At 33.9% G+C, this 17457-nt stretch overlaps 1 protein-coding gene across 2 annotated transcripts; it reads right to left on the bottom strand.

Moving 5' to 3' along the window:
* Window positions 1–1080: 1080 nt before the first annotated feature.
* Window positions 1081–16339, bottom strand: LOC128224320 (serine/threonine-protein kinase Nek7-like). 2 transcript variants are annotated; one of them, XR_008259466.1, is made up of 9 exons: window positions 16237–16339; window positions 13968–14144; window positions 13228–13290; window positions 12652–12762; window positions 11903–12119; window positions 9522–9616; window positions 7804–7917; window positions 5829–6852; window positions 1081–5764 (listed from the first exon to the last, which is right to left on the bottom strand). XR_008259466.1 is itself a non-coding variant. In XM_052934132.1 (8 exons), exons 2-8 carry the CDS (start codon window positions 14136–14138, stop codon window positions 6442–6444), a joined length of 1182 nt encoding a protein of 393 aa, XP_052790092.1. In that variant the 5' UTR covers window positions 14139–14144; window positions 16237–16339; the 3' UTR covers window positions 1081–6441. The 2 variants fall into 2 exon arrangements, 1 of the variants encoding a protein (XP_052790092.1); XM_052934132.1 differs by having other exon boundaries at window positions 1081–6852.
* Window positions 16340–17457: the final 1118 nt, after the last annotated feature.

Below are 17457 nucleotides of genomic sequence, written 5' to 3'. Positions count from 1 at the left end.
CCCTTGATGAAAGCTCACCTTTGTATAAAAATGGGTCACGTGTCAAAAACTAGGTCACATGGTTAAAAATCTATGGAATACACTAGCGCCTTTAAATTTGGTCCAACATTTATAAAACTTAATCAGAATGTTTTTCCTTGATGAATTCTCCTTCAAATTTAGAACTGGTGACGTTTGATAAAAAAAATAGGTAACTAGGTCAAATCTTATAAGAATAATTGTCTTTATGCAATGGATGGGCGATACTGTATATGTGTGTGCAATGGATGGACTATACTGGATAAAAGTGTGCAATGGATGGGCTATACTGGAAATGTGTGTGCAATGCATGGGGTATACTGGAAATGAAAGTGCAATGTTTGGGCTATATACTAGGTATATGTGTCTGATGCGTGGGCTACACTGGACATCTGAAAAATTGTCTTGAACCACTTTGCAAACTTTGACAGAATGTTTCCCTTGATGAAAGCTCACCTCATAAATGTGGATCATGGAGAAATATCTTGGCAACATACTAGAGGCAATGTAACTGGTCTAATATGAATGATAAAACTTAATCAAAATTGATGATGACACTGACTAGTTTGAAACTGGGTCAGAATCTAGGTCACTAGGTCAACTCACTACAAATGATATTTAGTAGAATCGAGAAATTTGGTTTAATGAAATACCGTAAGCTACTTAATTAAGCTTGTTACAATTAAGAACTTTTGTGAAATTGAGGCGTACAAGGGCTTCGTTAAATCAACTTTTCAGAAGTTCAGTGGTATAGGAGAAGCTCGTGTTAATGATATCTGGAATGACGGACAGATTGATGAGAGAATCTATATAAGTGATTATAATGGTCTGCCAGCGCCTATATGGACACATTATGCCATGACCCTCATCACATTACCCTTGTGTGTCTCCCAAGTTGAATATCAACACCTTTTACAGCCGCGATAAATGAAATCTGGATGTTTCCTCGGTATTAACATTTTTGTGAGGAATGAAAGATTGCCATCTTTAGGACTGACCCGCTAGATTCTCTATGAAGGCTGGACCCTCTTAATGGGGGGGACAAAACAAAACCATAGATCACTGTAAACAAGATTTTATTGATTAACATCATTAAATTATGCAAGTGGACGACTAATAAGGTGAATAATGGTTTTATTCTTAACAAGAATGTACATGCTTTATTTACAATTAGTATACACTCTGCATTAACTATAAATAATAACTTGCACAACCACCATTGCTTTCAATCATTTTTGAAGTATATGTATGAGAAACAACACAACCATTGACCGCAGTGCTACAATTACAGAAAGAGGCGAGCCTATGCATACTCCAGTCCAGTATGCCCTGACTTACAAATCCATTTTGGTTCCAACGAATATTCTTTTATCTCGAAATCAAGTATAAAAATTGATAAGCTATTCAGTGGTGTATACATACATGTATCTTTTACTGGTAAGTTTGTCATAATTTTACTTAATATTTGCATTTAATAAAATGCTTGAAAATTGTTCTTGCATACCTGCAATGTTGTTTTTTAAAATACAAGGGAGGGGGCATCCCTCCATCTCCCACCCCTTAAACCATATCTGGACCAATCCAATGACACACTTTTAAATATTGTCATCTCACACATATGTACATGCATACAATTCAAAATCCTTCAGGAACGCCCCTGACTGATGCAAGAAAAACCTACTAATCACAAATATAGAGTACCAGCCATACATAGCCTAAGCAATTATCCATGTAATGTAAATTGGACCGATCCTTCATAACCTTGTTAAGGTTGTCATAGTTAACTTTCCTGCTCAGCGCTGGAAGTTTAACGGATACACCTATGATCTGCAGTATTTGTACCAAGCTTTTCATCAGCTGTTACAGCTGTAATTGTTTTATTTAATTAAATATAAGCACATCATCATCTATTTGACATTTAGAATTAACAATGATGTTGAAAATCACCTTGTTGCCATTAACAAGGATCTGAACAATCGGCCCAGTGTATTGTAATATATGTCCAGTATATAAGGACTATGAAGACCTTGTGATGGATTATGGATTTCATTTTATCTAGTATTGAGACAAATAGTCAAAACTTTCCCCAAAAATACTCAGGCAAACTTGCTATTATAGAAAACTGCAAAACAATACATTTTCTCTCTGAAATATTATACTATTAAAGTGCTATATCAGTAAAGAGCTTTATCAGAAAACAAACAGTCTGCACAAGCAGTGTTAACAGTACCCGACCTGCTAGATATATAGATCATCTATTAAATACAAGAACAATGTGAATAATCACTTGTTCATTATATCAACAAACAATTATCTATACAACATAAGCAATAAAATATCTCAACTTCAACAACATCTGTCATGGGTAACGATATTCAAGCATTCTGGAAGAACCTTTCAGTGATGTCATCTACAAACATTAGGATTTTTTTTAAATATAAAAATAATTATGCACTTCACACTTCAACAAATACCCGCATAACTACATACATGAGAAAGGAACAAGTGACGCCTATCTTCTGCTGATCTCTCAAATTGCTATCAACAATTTTCTGCAGACAATTTTCGTCTTTATTTCTTTTGATTTCTTATTAGTTAACACTATTCTTTGCAAAGATGTACAATAGTCAACATATTTTACAAGGCCCACGAATGAAATATTGAATAACAAAATATGTAGTATATGTGGCTTTTACATGATATGAGTACAGAATTGTTCAATATGAGTACATAATTGTTCATTTAAGATGGAAATTAAACGGCCAAGCCATGTAGTCAACAATTAACAATGAGTATGTAAATAGGCACAACGTTCAGGGTCTAACTAACAGTCAATGAGAGACATGCAATGTAATAATACAACCTAGGCGGACAAGTCAATAACATATATATTCAAATAACTTAATGACAAATTTTACCGCTGTTAAAAAGGCAGCGAAACAGGGAGGTCACTGGGAGGTTTATATAAACTTATTGTTACTTAGTTAACAAGTATTTACAGTCTTTCACACAAGAAGACAACATAGCATTATCATCAATGAGATAGAGATATATACTGGTAAAGTTGCTCTAAGCTCTAATATCTATATATGATCGTCCGGCTCATAGCTCCCCCAGTTTGATCACTGGATAATTTCACATATTATCATTTTGAAAAACTTTGAAGGAATCTTTTTCGCACTTAAAATGCCCAATTTCCATTCAGTTACAAAAATTACTGCCAAAAATCCCCTTAGTCATTTTATGGTTTTATTAAATGAGTTATTCAGAAGCTCGCCCATGGCTAGTATGGAGGCATTCGATAGGTAGTTTGTGCTGAACAGTAAGAAAGTCAGCATTCATTTTTGTCTTCTAAACAATTTTAGGCTGCACCTGGCCTGCTGACTAGTTGTTTAAGAAAAACACAAAACAAACACTTGTATTACTAGGAAGCACAGGAAAAAGCCATTGTCATTTAATGGTTTATGTGTTGTCTTATATTGAACATCAGCCAATATTGTATTTGCAAAAAACTTGAAATCTCCAAATATCATCATTTTAGACTTTTGATCAATCAAAATTTTCAAAAGAAAACCAAAGACAGTAATCAGGACTTATTGAAGCACAATTAAGATAACCGGGAAAAGACAAATACAGATCTATAATTTAGAAGATAAGCATTTCAAAAATGGCTGGGAGGGGGGAACAATACTGTTGAAATGTACGGTAAAAATTATGACATGGACAAGTTTTGTAGTTGAAGACGATTCTCAATAAAAATGACAAATGTGCATAATTTACAAAAGGAGATATTTAGAAACAAGCAATAAATGAAAAAAACACTACAAACATAATTGTAAAAGTGCTAAAAACGGGATAAGGGTATGAATGCTATATAATCTTTTGAGAGCAAGTCTGAATACACATTCAAATAAAAAACTTTATACCAAATTTTACAATAGATTGTACGCAGTTTTTTCAAACAAAATATTATTAAAAATCATTGCCTGCATTTTGAAAAAAAATCAAGTCCATTTCAGACACTTTTCAAGAAAAATCTTGAAATTCATTTATTAAAAAAAAAATCAAATTTAACCTCATTTTCAATACAATTCATTCCCCAGGTCTAATATATCATAGCGAATTCATGTAATCTGATCATCTATTATAAAATTAGGAAGTACTGTACAATATATATTATAGAACAAAGTACATAGATTAATGTAAAAATCGTTACAGGCCAGCCCATAAAGATAAAATTTAATTCAAAGATCTATTTATGCAATAAACCAGCGTCACAATAATTAAACAAAATAAGTAATTCTAATTATATACATGTAAATATTACACAAACATAGTGAATACACAACTTGAAAAACGAGATCTTTAAAATTTGGATAAAAGTGCAAATTTGGTGTAAAATGTGCTATGAAATTTCATTTTGACGAAATTTAGAGTGAAGTCAATGTATACAGACATGTTTATATATATGATGCTTTAACAATGAAAATGGGATCTTTTTTTTCAAATGAGAAGTGAAAATAAATCAAATATTTTATGTACATGTTGTACATTCTGTAGATAACAGCACTTTCCTTACTTATAAATTAAAGCACTTTGGTAGAATGAGGGTCCCTATAAAAGGTTGTATAACTTTGTATACTGTAATTTTTTAAATAGTTCAAACTCTTCTCAAAACAGTTCAATTTTTTCTCCATTGACCGATGGGAATAGCTCAACAATAAAAATGTGAATTATAAATATATGTTCTCATTCTTAATATGTGACAAGAGTTCTGATGAATACTCTTGGAATCTTTAGGAAGAAAAATAAAAAAATCTTTACATTTCTCTTCAAATGACAGAATATTTCTTATGAATGCAAACATTTTATTTGATTATTTATAAATGCCCACAAAACGTCTCGAATAAATTATTATCCAGCAAAAATTGAATATACAGCATTTTAATGTCCATTAATAACATGCACACACAATTATTATTTGGCAAAGAGCAGAGACAGAAAGTCCTGTAATGGCACTGTCTGCACACAAACAAGAGTGTCAAAGAACAAAGCAACAATGCTTGTCTGTTATTTTTCAGTCAAAAGGGCCATAACTCAACAATTATTGAAGTTAGAGTTATGGGCTTTTGTGTACATGTGTTTTCTCTCTGGTAACACGAGTACCAAATTTCACCTGAATACACTTAAAGATTTTTATGTTATGGTCACGTTTACTTAAAAGTTTTTGCACACCCACAATACCAAGGCTATTACAATACGGTACCTCAGCTTTTTTCCACAAAAAACAGGCAACTTAAAAAGAAACCTGATCAAAGTCAATAATACAATTCCAATAAATTCTGTCAGATCACTTTGCTAGAGATATCATCCAAGTAAATAAAAATGTATAACAGAATGAAAAAATGTGTGGAGCAAAACTCTTAAAATTATTACTTCTACCAGGGGTTGTATTCAATATCATTCTTAAACTTAACCTTACACATGCCTCACTGAATCCAGTCACTCCATTGGCCAGTTATTTTTAGAGTCCAATCAAAAGACTTGGATTCAAATCTCAAAACTAAGTCAAATCTAAGGTGGTTATCGAATACAGCCCCTGTTCTATACATTCATTCATATTATTTTTTTGAAGTGAATTACATTTATGAGTCACCTGCACTAACTCACTCCAAAAAAACAATCAAAGTAATATTTAATTCCAATAAATTAGAATTATTAATATTCACAGATATTTCAAGTACACCTCAAAGTAATATTTAATTCCAATAAATTAGAATTATTAATATTCACAGATATTTCAAGTACACACTCAATGTGCCGACATGAATGTTGTGTAATGTGACTAGGTGAGCAGTGACTGGGAAACCCGTGCAAGTTTCCATGTAAATATCGCAAAAAATCATCCAACACAAACATTGTCACATCAGTGACATTACTTGAGATTGATAAACATATGTTTTAGTAAATTTTTCATAGACTGGCTTCAATTGGTCTCTCAAAATGATAGTTGTTTGCCAATAATTGTTATATAAGTGTAAACCAGACAAAAATATGGTCAGTTTTGATCAGACGCTGATAATATTATATGTGTAGATTAAAGTGTTTAGAGGAAAAACTGAGCATTTAGTAATCATATAAATAATCACTGTGTCATAAGTCTTTGAAGCTCTCTGTATATTTTCAAATGTTATATTTGAAATGTTTATAAGTCATCTCATTTAATTTTGACAAGATCCCATTAAATTTTAAAAATTCCTCAGACTACCTTTCCCAGTCACTGGATGAGGTAAAATGATCACAATGTTAACGGTGGCCTTCTTCGTAGGTCACCACATATTTAGTGATATGTAACCTAACCATAACAACATCAACCTTAACGAGAGTTCCTTTCTAGTCGAGCTTAAACCGACAAGTTAGAGTTTAAGTTGTCTGTTTCTGCTCTGTTGGTGCTTGTTGCTGCATCATCTGCTGTTGTAGCAGAGCCTGTTGCTGCTGATACTGCTGCTGTTGCTGTAGCTGTTGTTGTAACTGTTGCTGCTGCAGCAACATCTGTTGTTGTTGTGGAGTTAACTGCTGGGCACTAACAATCTGTATGTTTCCCTGCTGTGCCAACAACTGTTGTTGTTGTTCAGGCGTTAGCTGCTGAAACTGCTGTTGTTGCTGCTGATGTTGCAGCTGTTGTTGTTGCTGTTGCTGTTGTTGTTGCTGCAGTAGCTGCTGGGCCTGGCCTTGGAAGTGTGCATGCATCTCTTGTGCTACGTGATACGCATAGGAGATGTCGGGCCGGTGCTCTGGGATGGGGTTGATACACATGGCCACCAGCTTACGAAGCTGTGAAAACAATGTACACACCAATTTAAGCTTTTGAAATGATTCAAAATTTTCAGGATATTTGTTGAAATTTATCATCAATTATTTGTTCTTTGGCATATGTAATATGCATTCAGTAAATAAAATAATATAAACAAGAGTACAACAAGAGGATGCCAATTCTAATCATATTTCCTTGGATGGTCAAGGGCATAACTCAACAATTAACAGAGCCAGAGTTATGGGTATTGATACAAACATATTAATGTAATGCATTGTCACTGTTTTAATGTGTACCAAAATGAAAAAAAAAAACATGAGATATAAAAGTAGGTCAATTGGAGTATTTAGTTAAAACATTTTTATATGGGAACATTGGCATATGAACAAATGCAAGAACATGAATAAGGGATAAGAAAACAAATTTAGCAAACTTAGTCAATTACTCTCCCTGAATTGAAAATGCAAAAGTAACAGTTATCATGGAAAAATTGTGTATAGACTAGTACAAGAAAAAAGTGCTAAAAATTATCCTAAAAAATATTAAGAAAAAAATGATAAGCAGCAAAAAAAGAAAAAATGAAAAGCACACAAAAAAATATTTGTGAAATAAGGAAACATGGGTGTATTGCTAAGAATTCAAGTATTAATATAGCTATACAGACAAATTTTACATGTCTTAATATATCTAATTGTATTTTGAGTTTCATAAAAAGGACATTATTTGTTCTGATGGAAGTGTATGGTTTAAGAGGAAGCGATTAATTATTTTGTTTATAATTTAGAGTTATGAATAGTAAAGGGACCTGATACTTCCCCCATTTAAGTCAAACTTGACTCTGGCAGAAATGCTGTGTCGCTGCCATGACATTTTAATATGACATCATTATTTTCGACTGTGGACCACTGGACCTTCACCAAATCTTCATTAAGATTCAAGCTAATCAATTTGTAATCAATTAGAACACGTACCTGTTCAGAGTACACATCTGAGGGCAGGGGCGGGTAATCACACTTGTCTATCTTCTTACAAAGTGAGTAGAGATTCATCTTGTCCCCATAGAAGGGTGACTGTAGAGCGGCCATCTGTAGTTGGAAGTAGAATATTGCGTATACTCAATTTTATACACAGTTATTCTCAACAACAAAAAAATGATTTAAAATATTGCCGCACTACAATAGTTTTTTAAATGGACTTGGAATAAATTGTTTCAGAGTCATTTTCCTGTAAACTAATTAAGACATTAACCCATTTTCATAATGTATTTCCCAAATGCATTATCTATTGTAGCATATTATATACAATAAAATTTGGTATGATTATTATACAAAAATGTTTTAGTTTTTTTCAACCATGCACTTCCTAAGTAATAATTAAAAAGATACTTTAAATTACATATTATTTTTATTGTAATCGAACAGATAACAGTTTAGTAAATTTTAAGCACAATTAGTTTTTGTAACTCAATAAATTACAAAAACAAAAAATTCTTTGCCTGTTACAAAATTTAATATTTTTTTACGCTCACAAAATCACTGTTAAATAACATCATTATGTATTTTGAGGTGTGCAACAAAACATCAAAGAAAAACAGGAGGCCCCAAAGGGCCTATGCTCTACTGGCATGGCTTTTGTGGTCATATCAATCCAGAGCATGTATGTATGGGTAAAAGGCAACAGACATATAGTTTATGTTTTGTGTTTGGGTTACCTGTAAGCAGATTAGTTGCATTTTAATATGTGCCAAGTAAAAGTCATCTGACAAAAAAAAATGCTTTCAAAACTGTACTCATAGTAAAAATTTCTGTAGTTTTAAAAGCTAAAAAAAGTTGGTCAAAAGGTAAAAGTCAAGGGCATCCTAGGACAACATTGATCAATTTGAACAAACATTCACAATCAATTGTGCTGAGATGGATGCACGAACACACAAAAAGATTTTCAAACCTTTCCAGATTTATGTTTACCAAACCTGTGAACCCTGGGTGTGGCCAGTAATGACACCAGGTGCATAACTTTTAAACATTCACAACCAATTTTGTTAAGATGAATGCGCAAACTACATAACTTAAAGCTAAAAAATGGCCTTTGGGCTTTCAACAAGAACAAGGCAGAGTAATTCACAAAATCAGCTGCAGAAGCAAAAAGCAAATTGTCTCTCAAAATCCTAGACTTGCAAATTGTCTCCCTTAACTCTAGACTTGAATTTACATGTACATGTAAACTTGGCTAAAAATAGAATTCGCTCATGCAGACCTGGCTAAAAATAGAAAGCATTTCTTTAAAACTTTCATGGCCCATTTAATCTAGGCTTTCATGGGCGGATCTGGCTGGTTTTCGAAAGGAACCGAGCTCTAATGGATATCTAGATACTGTAGAAGTTTCATCGAGATACAATTAAAACTGAAGACTGTATCGTGTTCACAAGCAATTGTTTACAGACGCACGGATGCACATACTACGTACACATTACCATCGCATAAGCTCTTCTGGCCTTTGGCCAGTAGAGCTAACTAGGAGAGAATAATTAATCGTTATCTAATAACATGATTTTATACTGAACATCTGGACGAGACGGCATTTAACTGAACAATGACAAGATCAGATTTACACAAAAATGACTATGGGTGACTGTGCATGAAAAGTAGTTCCCTATAAATGTAACATTTTAGGCTAAAATGTAGTATTTTACCTCATAGAGCAAGCAGCCAAGGGACCAGATATCTGACTTAAAGTTGTATCCATTCTCATGTATCCTCTCTGGGGACATGTAATATGGGGTGCCGACTGGAAAATAAAACATCAGTGATTATTAGCATGTAAGAGTGATGCTTTCCATGTAAGCAAAGAAAATGTAAAAACTAAAATACAATTAGGTGAATCACCAACTGACTGTTTGTTAATTCAGCTCAACAAAGCTATCTTTGTCAGGTTTTTTTTTTCTGGACTCCTTAATTTTATGCCAAACTCCTTGATTTTGGAATTAAGGGGTCTCATAAACTCCTCTAAAAGTCTTAGTGTCAAACACTGTCAGGTTAGCTAATTTAGTTAGACATTGAATCAACAAGCCTCAATCCAAATGTTACTTTACAATACTACTTGGTTTTGAAAGTGTTTATGTCCCATGGAAAGGAAAAATCACCGATAATTTTGATCCATCCCTTTTTCTTTTTTTTTATTCTAAAGAGGATTGGGTAAAATGAAGACTAGATTGCTTCTTACAATACATTTTTTTACATCAAGAATACTTAATAAAATGCTGTTAAGTAAAAATAATTACTAGTGTGAATAAAATGCTTTAAAAGTAGAACATGGAAAATGTGTTCCAGAAATATGCCATTTATGACATGGCATTGATGTAATTTTTAGACACAGCAAAATTCCCATGGACTAATGTCCAGAATCAGCTTGAGAGGTTTCCAAAAATATGGCATGATTTTATCAATACAACTGCTGAACAAGCAAGTGGGAAAAACATGTGATTGGTAGAATGGCCTATACAGTCAAACCTGGTTAAATGGCCACCTACCTTAACGGGCCACTCCAAATTCCCCCCATACATTTTTACTATATAATGTACGTGCATACAGCGGCCAACTGTCTAACGCGGCCACGGCCACTAATTTTTGTCCCCATGAAGCCATATAATCACTAATTAGCGGCCACTAATCCCTTTGTCACTGACACTTCCGCTTATAAATTTTTCCAATACACAGCTTTAATTGCGTATAGAAGTTTACGGAAAAGAACGACGGCCTCGGGTATTTCCTTCATCCAATGAAAATGAATATTGCATCACACGATTGTCATGCGTGTTTACTCTTCGAGAAATCATGTTTATTACACGTCGGCGAATGTTTTGATCAGAATTGACACAATTAATGACACAATTAATACGATACTTAAATAATTAAGAAGTTAATTATTAAATACCGACAAAAAACACCTGTTATTTAAATTTCACAGTTTGCATTGTCATTCGACAAAAGTGCACGGATTTATATTTCTACGAACGGATATTTACAATGCATTGTTCTTTATATTTTTTTAACTTTGATTATGGCTGAAAAAAAAGACTAATCAAATGTCCTAAAAGAATGTGTCGAGTGTATAAAGTTATTAGAAAACGGTCATAGTGCAAGAAGATTTACCAAGGAATTTAACTGTGGACGGACTCAAATCAATTTCTTACTTAAGCGAAAGCGTGAAACTGTGGAGGAATATGAAAGCAATGGAAATCCAAACGCAAAAAGACAGAGGAAATTACAGGAAATGTGTATGCACCTGTAGTTGTGTAAATGTGTAGACTGATCTGTGGTGTGTTTTATTTATGCTATGTGCATCAACATTTATTTAATGTACGGACTACTTTAAAAAGTGAACTCAAAAATGTGTATGTACATGTAGTTGTGTAAATGTGTAGACTGATATGTGGTGTGTTTTGTTTATGCCTTGTATCAACATTTATCTAATGTATTTTATTTATAATTTGAAATAAAGTTATTTTATCTATACAAATGTATTTGTATTCAACCTTCTTCGATAATATTGATACATATGTTAGTGATTGTGGTGTGAGGTGGTGGTTAAGATACATAATCCATCTCTGAATAAAGCTAATGTGGTGGAAATGTCAAACCTGGATTAAGTGGCCACCTGTGTTAAGCAGCCACTTTGATCATTTCCCAAGGGTGGCCACTTAATACAGGTTTGACTGTATATATATATATATCAAATACATACAGTCAGACCCAAATGGCTGAAACTCACAGGAACATTGAAAATACCTCGAGCCTCGGGAAATTCGAGCCAAGTGGTTATGCTATCGTTTAGTAGAAACAATCAGTCCTTTACATCCAGTTGGAGCCAACCAGGAAATCGAGCCAATGGAGTTTGAGATAACAGGATTCGACTGAACAATTTATCAAACACACTACTATCTTTTTCTTCTTGGATTCCCTCGAACATTGTCCTCGATAAGAAAACGATGGTAAAAGTACAGCCAGACCTAAAATCTATAATGGTACATGTAGGTACGACAACAAGAACCATCACAATTTGTTCTGGCCTTACCAAGAGAGTGAGCAGCAGTTGTTTTGGAGCTGAAGAACCGCCCCAGCCCAAGGTCCCCAAGTTTGACCACGCCCTGTGCCGTAATGAACACATTGGCTGGCTTGATGTCACGGTGCATGATCCTTCTGGAGTGCATGTGGTTGAGGGCGCTGCAGATCTGAATGAAGTACTTCCAGATGGTCTTTTCCGGGATAAGGCGAGTCTGGCGCTTGAAGTGCTGAAGAAGTTATTATAAATTATAAAAATATGAAAGCCCTTCTTTAGACTACAGTCTACATGCATCAATCATGACCCCCTGCAGCTTGTCGATTTGAAAAGAGATAGTGTGCAGATTTTCTCTTTCCAGAATATGTTTGAAATCAATACCTGCATACTTCAGATCTTAGAGAGTTTAAAAAATGCCAGTTCAGGATGATTTTAGCTCTGTAGTGGTCTTTTATAGACAATGCACTGAGCTAATTTGATAAGTATACTGACTTGACTTGCTTTTTTGAAAAAAAAATCTTAGTTATACAGTGGTCGAAACTAACACAAGCCCGCAAATTCTGAATTTTACATAACAGGCTTTTTCAAAAATTTGATCCCAAGCAATAGTATAAGAATTTGGGCTTGTGCATCTGAAAATCTAGTTTTGATGACTGGTTATATAGTAAAGAATATTTTTCTAAATTCCAGAAAAAAGGAGAGATATTAAATAGATACTTATGAAAGATACCAGTAATACACAAAACCGGTCCTCATGCTCTCACCTTGATCATCCTTGAGAGATCGCCAGCATCAGCCAACTCCAGAACAATGTTGAGTTCATTATCCTCAATAAAGGACTCCAGGTATTTTATCACATTTGGGTGGTTCAGTACCTGAAATTTATTATAAGTGCCTTATAATTTCTGTTTAAGGACAGATCATACTTGTTTAGAATCATGAATGTCTGCAAGGAATTATTTTCCGGATGATTTGCTTGATACACTGAGTAAATCATTCATATCTACACATATTGAAACAACCTCCAATTGAAGTTATATTACATTTTTATGCTCAATCTAGCTTCTATTTAGATTTAACTATTACCTTATAAGAGTTTAGTGGGTAACACTGATTTAAGTGTATTATCTTATGACTTTTTCATCAACAAAAAAATAATCATAGTGTCTTCAAGAATTCTTGAAAAATGTTTAGACTAAATATTGTGTTTTACCAAATTAATTTTAAGAAAGGATGTTATTTTTTATCAAAATAGTGGAATATCAGTGTTTATTTATAATAAAATGTGAAGAAATCATTTTCATACTATCAAATGTTTGCAAACACAATGAACAACGTACCTTTAACAAATCAATTTCTTTCTTACAATCCTGTCTTGCCTTTGCATCCATCATTTCAAATATCTGAAACATAAACAAATGATTAAACCAACAGTTATTTAAAATGTATCAAGTTTATATTTTTCAGATAACAATATCATTAAAAAAAATATAGTTGGCATATATTGGCTATTATATGCATTGTGGTGGTTTATAGTAATTTGTTAGTGAAATAAAAATGTAAAAAAAAAATCACTATATAAATCAGTCAAAACATCTATGACTATCTTGGACTGCTTTGAAAACATATCCTGTTCTGCTATCCCAATCAAACATGAGCACCTACAAGCTCAGTGTGGGGCTTAAATCCAGAACTGCCAGAAAAATAGCAAGGAAGCCGACAAAGCTAACATGAGGCTGCTTTTTCTTACACACACACACAACACTCCTCCCACATTGACCTTTTAGGCTGATCTAGGTACTCTTGGCTTTTTACTTCTGTCACCAGAAAGGTAAACCTGGGAGGAAAAGATTGCACAGTGTAGGGCACGAACAACTGTCCACCGGAACACTATTATGGCCTTCTGATCTAACCCGTAGCCAACTGAGCTTACCAGGTAGCTGTTTCTTACCTACTCACACTTTCAGTACATATCTGCTTCAGTATAAAAAACACTTCATTCTCCCACACCTAGATGTAAAATAAGTTTCCAATTTGTAAAATGTTTCAAAGATGCAAAATGTTTCAAACCATTGTTTACCTGCACTTTTTTCAGAGCCAGCACATCCCCAGTGGCTTTACAGATGACCCTGTAAACTTCTGAGAACTGTCCCTTTCCAATTTTCTTGTCGATGTTGAAGGCAGACAAAGTACCATAAATGCTTGACCCCTCTGATTGGTCCCCCGCATCTGCTTCCATCATGTCCGCCATGACTGTCTGATGACAGGACATATATATATATTTTATATGTAATCATATTCTATTAATTAGCTCTTTGTATACCATTTTTAAGTGAAAACCTTAAATCCTGACACCAACAGCAATGAAACTGAAAATAAGAAGAACTGTTTGGTGCTTTAACTTGGAATTTTTCATATTCTAAGCCAGCGCTTAGTTTAAAAGAGCTTTCCAAAACAACACTGTTAAAAAGTTGATACAGCCAAAACTACATCAGAAAGAGTGAAAACTTTCTTCACAGGATATTAAACTCCAATGTTACAGTCATAACAAATCTTAACCTGTCGCAATGTTTTAAGTGTATTCAGTAAGAACTGCCTAAATCTTGATTTTAAGTCGCTGCTGTGTAGAATAGTTAAACATAACACTGAACATTTTTTGAAAACTATCAAATATAACTGAAAAAGTAAATTTGTCTCAAAATTAAACAGTACAGACTGTAGTTTTGCATCAGACATTTTGTCAAACCCAGTGGTCGAAATTTACACAAGCCCACAAGCCCTGCACTTGTTAAATATTTTTCGGGCTTGCACAAATTCTGAATTTTATATAGCAGGGATTGTTAAAAAATTTGATGGCAAGCGATAGTATAAGAATTCGGGCTTGTTCATCCGAAAGTCTAATTTCAATGACTGCAAACCACAACAAAATTATGTCTGTACATATGGAAATATGCCGGACATGCAGGACAGACATTGCCGTTGACTGCTCATGATAAGTAACAATCAGTATAATATATGACCAATTCTACATAATAAGTAGCAACCAACAAAATGCCTGATTCTGTTAGTTGGTATAACAAACTTTGACACCTTTACAAAATATCATGTGTTAAAACAAGAGTTAATACAGAACACTTCCAATTAGGCTGTACCAAGATACATGTGTGAAATCATACTTTTATAGGTTCCATGCAGTTATATATGCACCAGTCAATTGCAACCACAGCCCCGCCAGGTCCCAAAATAGTGTGGACTTTCAGTCCAGCAAATACCTGGTAAAATCCGTACCCTGCGGGTACAAAGTGCTGGTAACATCCCCGCCAAATGCCCTGCAGTGCACCCTGGCATACCTAGATATAGTCCACCTAAATGGCCGTCAACGAGTCTTTTGACAATTTTTTTAATATGGCAGACTTGTGACGTCCACCATCCCAGCGAAAAGTAGCAAGCGGTCCTTGCGCAGGGAATCCTCGCGGCCACAATTTTGAAAGTATCTCCGTTATAAATTCAAATTTCTACGAAATTATTATTGCCTACTATAAAACACATATTAAGTTATGTCAGTATGCCCAAAAAACATGTTAAGTTATCATAAAACACTTACAAGTGTCGATTGTTTATCAAGTATCCCGATATCAGTAAATCTGGGAAAAAGCTGACTGGTTGTATACATGTATAACGGTATTTGTGACCCATAATATATTAATGTGAAAATAACAATTCTAATGACAAATTAAATCCAGTTCAGATTACTGTCGGATAAAAATTGAACAACTTTGTCATTATTATTCAACATCAATGCATATTATTACAGTATATCATTTCACCCGTTGTTAAATGGTAGAGAGTTGTAGCGTTACAGGGATACATAAGAAATGTCAAAATAAAAGTATCCCTGATCGCGCATTGTTGTAGCTAACCTAGATAAGGCCCATTCCCCACTATTTTCAACAAAACCACTGGATTCACTTGACACTGCGGGGCTACCTGGAACGTTAAAACATGGCCCATTTTCACAGCTTAAACCCGAGCCTAGGATGGGGGGGGGGGGGTACAATTGACCGATGCAGTTCTGCAGCAAATAAACCTCTGCTTGACATTAAAGATAAAATATGTAATGGTAGTGGTGACCTGGTATGATATTGTTATTGTCTCCCACACCCTACTCCAATTCACTATGATTATGAATATCATGATGTTGAAGGATTACTTCATTCAAGTGTTCATCATCATAATCTTGATTTTTGTGATAAATATGTATTTTGATTGTGAACTTTGTTCGCTGTAAATAACATTTAAATTAAACCATCGTATTAAAAAATATATATATTAGTGATTAACTTAATTACCTGAAAAGGTATAAGATCACTCTCAACTGCAACAAAAACAAATTCGTTGATTTTTTTTTGTAAACACAGCTGAGAAAATATCCGGAAGTCAGAAGTGCGCTTGCGTTGATTTCATGACAACGACTGGTTTGCGAAATTAACAGAAAGAAAACAAAGATTAAGTATCATAAAGCAAAAGTGTTAGTACAGTCTACATATTTTGCAATACGTTTGGCTAATATCTGTATCGGCCCCGATCGCAAATCAACGGGAAAATATTGTTTGGACACGGTTACTAATTTTTATTTATCGTCATTTGAAGGCCCAGTACACAATGTTGATAATTTAGTATTAAAGAAGTTGTGTATTTTATAGAAACAGTTTGCTGAGAAATTTGGCCAAAAATGTTTCATAAAAACAGATTTGTATCTAAATTTGTAACTGTTTGATTTCTATTAAAATGTGATTTTATATTAAATATTTACTATTAAACCTTGTCAACACTGGGACAAATCCGTTGTTGCGTTTACACATGTGAAATTAAATGAACGCGGGGTCAAGTCTGACCCGCCCAAGAAACGAAGCAAAATTGCCCGGAGGGTAAATTTATCTTGGTAGATATTTTCGTTTTTGTGCACAAAATTAACCCCGACCATCTTTTGGTTAAGTATAACTACATGTGAAGTTCAATGACCCAAAGTAGCATCGCCCTTGTTGTGAGGAAATGACATTTTTATTGACAGACAAATGTGCCGCGAGACAAACCGGCCGACCGACATTGGCAAACAATGAAACATATACATATACATGTTTCAAATTCTTCGAATGCGCATACACTTGTGAAAACAACCTTCAAACAAAATTTAGTGAACAAGTGAATGTGTACTACAATGGCGTATGTACAGTGGATAAATAAATATAAGCATTATATTCGATCGCTAACGTCTTGCTACTGAACTCGAGACTCAAACTCAATATTGAGAATTTATTCATGTAACATCAGTTTGTTTGTATGAATTATTTACATACAATGTTTTTAAGTAATGGAAATCATGTGGGTTATTTACAATTAAATCATTTTCACCATAATTCCACTCTTGATTATTGAACTTAAAACTCGAACTCCGACTCGGATTTTTAGTTAATAAATTTGACCCTGATTGACACTGTTACGTAAGGTAAACTCAAAGACATGTGATAAAAATTAATAAAGCCTGCTAAATATATATATATATATATATA

This window comes from Mya arenaria, chromosome 17 (assembly GCF_026914265.1).
Source record: "Mya arenaria isolate MELC-2E11 chromosome 17, ASM2691426v1".
Taxonomy (NCBI): Eukaryota; Metazoa; Mollusca; class Bivalvia; order Myida; family Myidae; genus Mya; species Mya arenaria.
This window is presented reverse-complemented; position numbering and strand designations above follow the sequence as displayed.

What these genes read in the sequence shown, in the direction of transcription:
- LOC128224320 (XM_052934132.1), bottom strand. Translation starts at nt 14,138, where the DNA reads ATGGCGGACATGATGGAAGCAGATGCGGGGGACCAATCAGAGGGGTCA. An exon ending in AAGAAATTGATTTGTTAAAG is followed by an intron (nt 12,763 to 13,227) that starts GTACGTTGTTCA and finishes AATAAATTTCAG; the next exon opens with GTACTGAACCACCCAAATGT. An exon ending in CAGATGTGTACTCTGAACAG is followed by an intron (nt 6,853 to 7,803) that starts GTACGTGTTCTA and finishes TTGTTTTCACAG; the next exon opens with CTTCGTAAGCTGGTGGCCAT.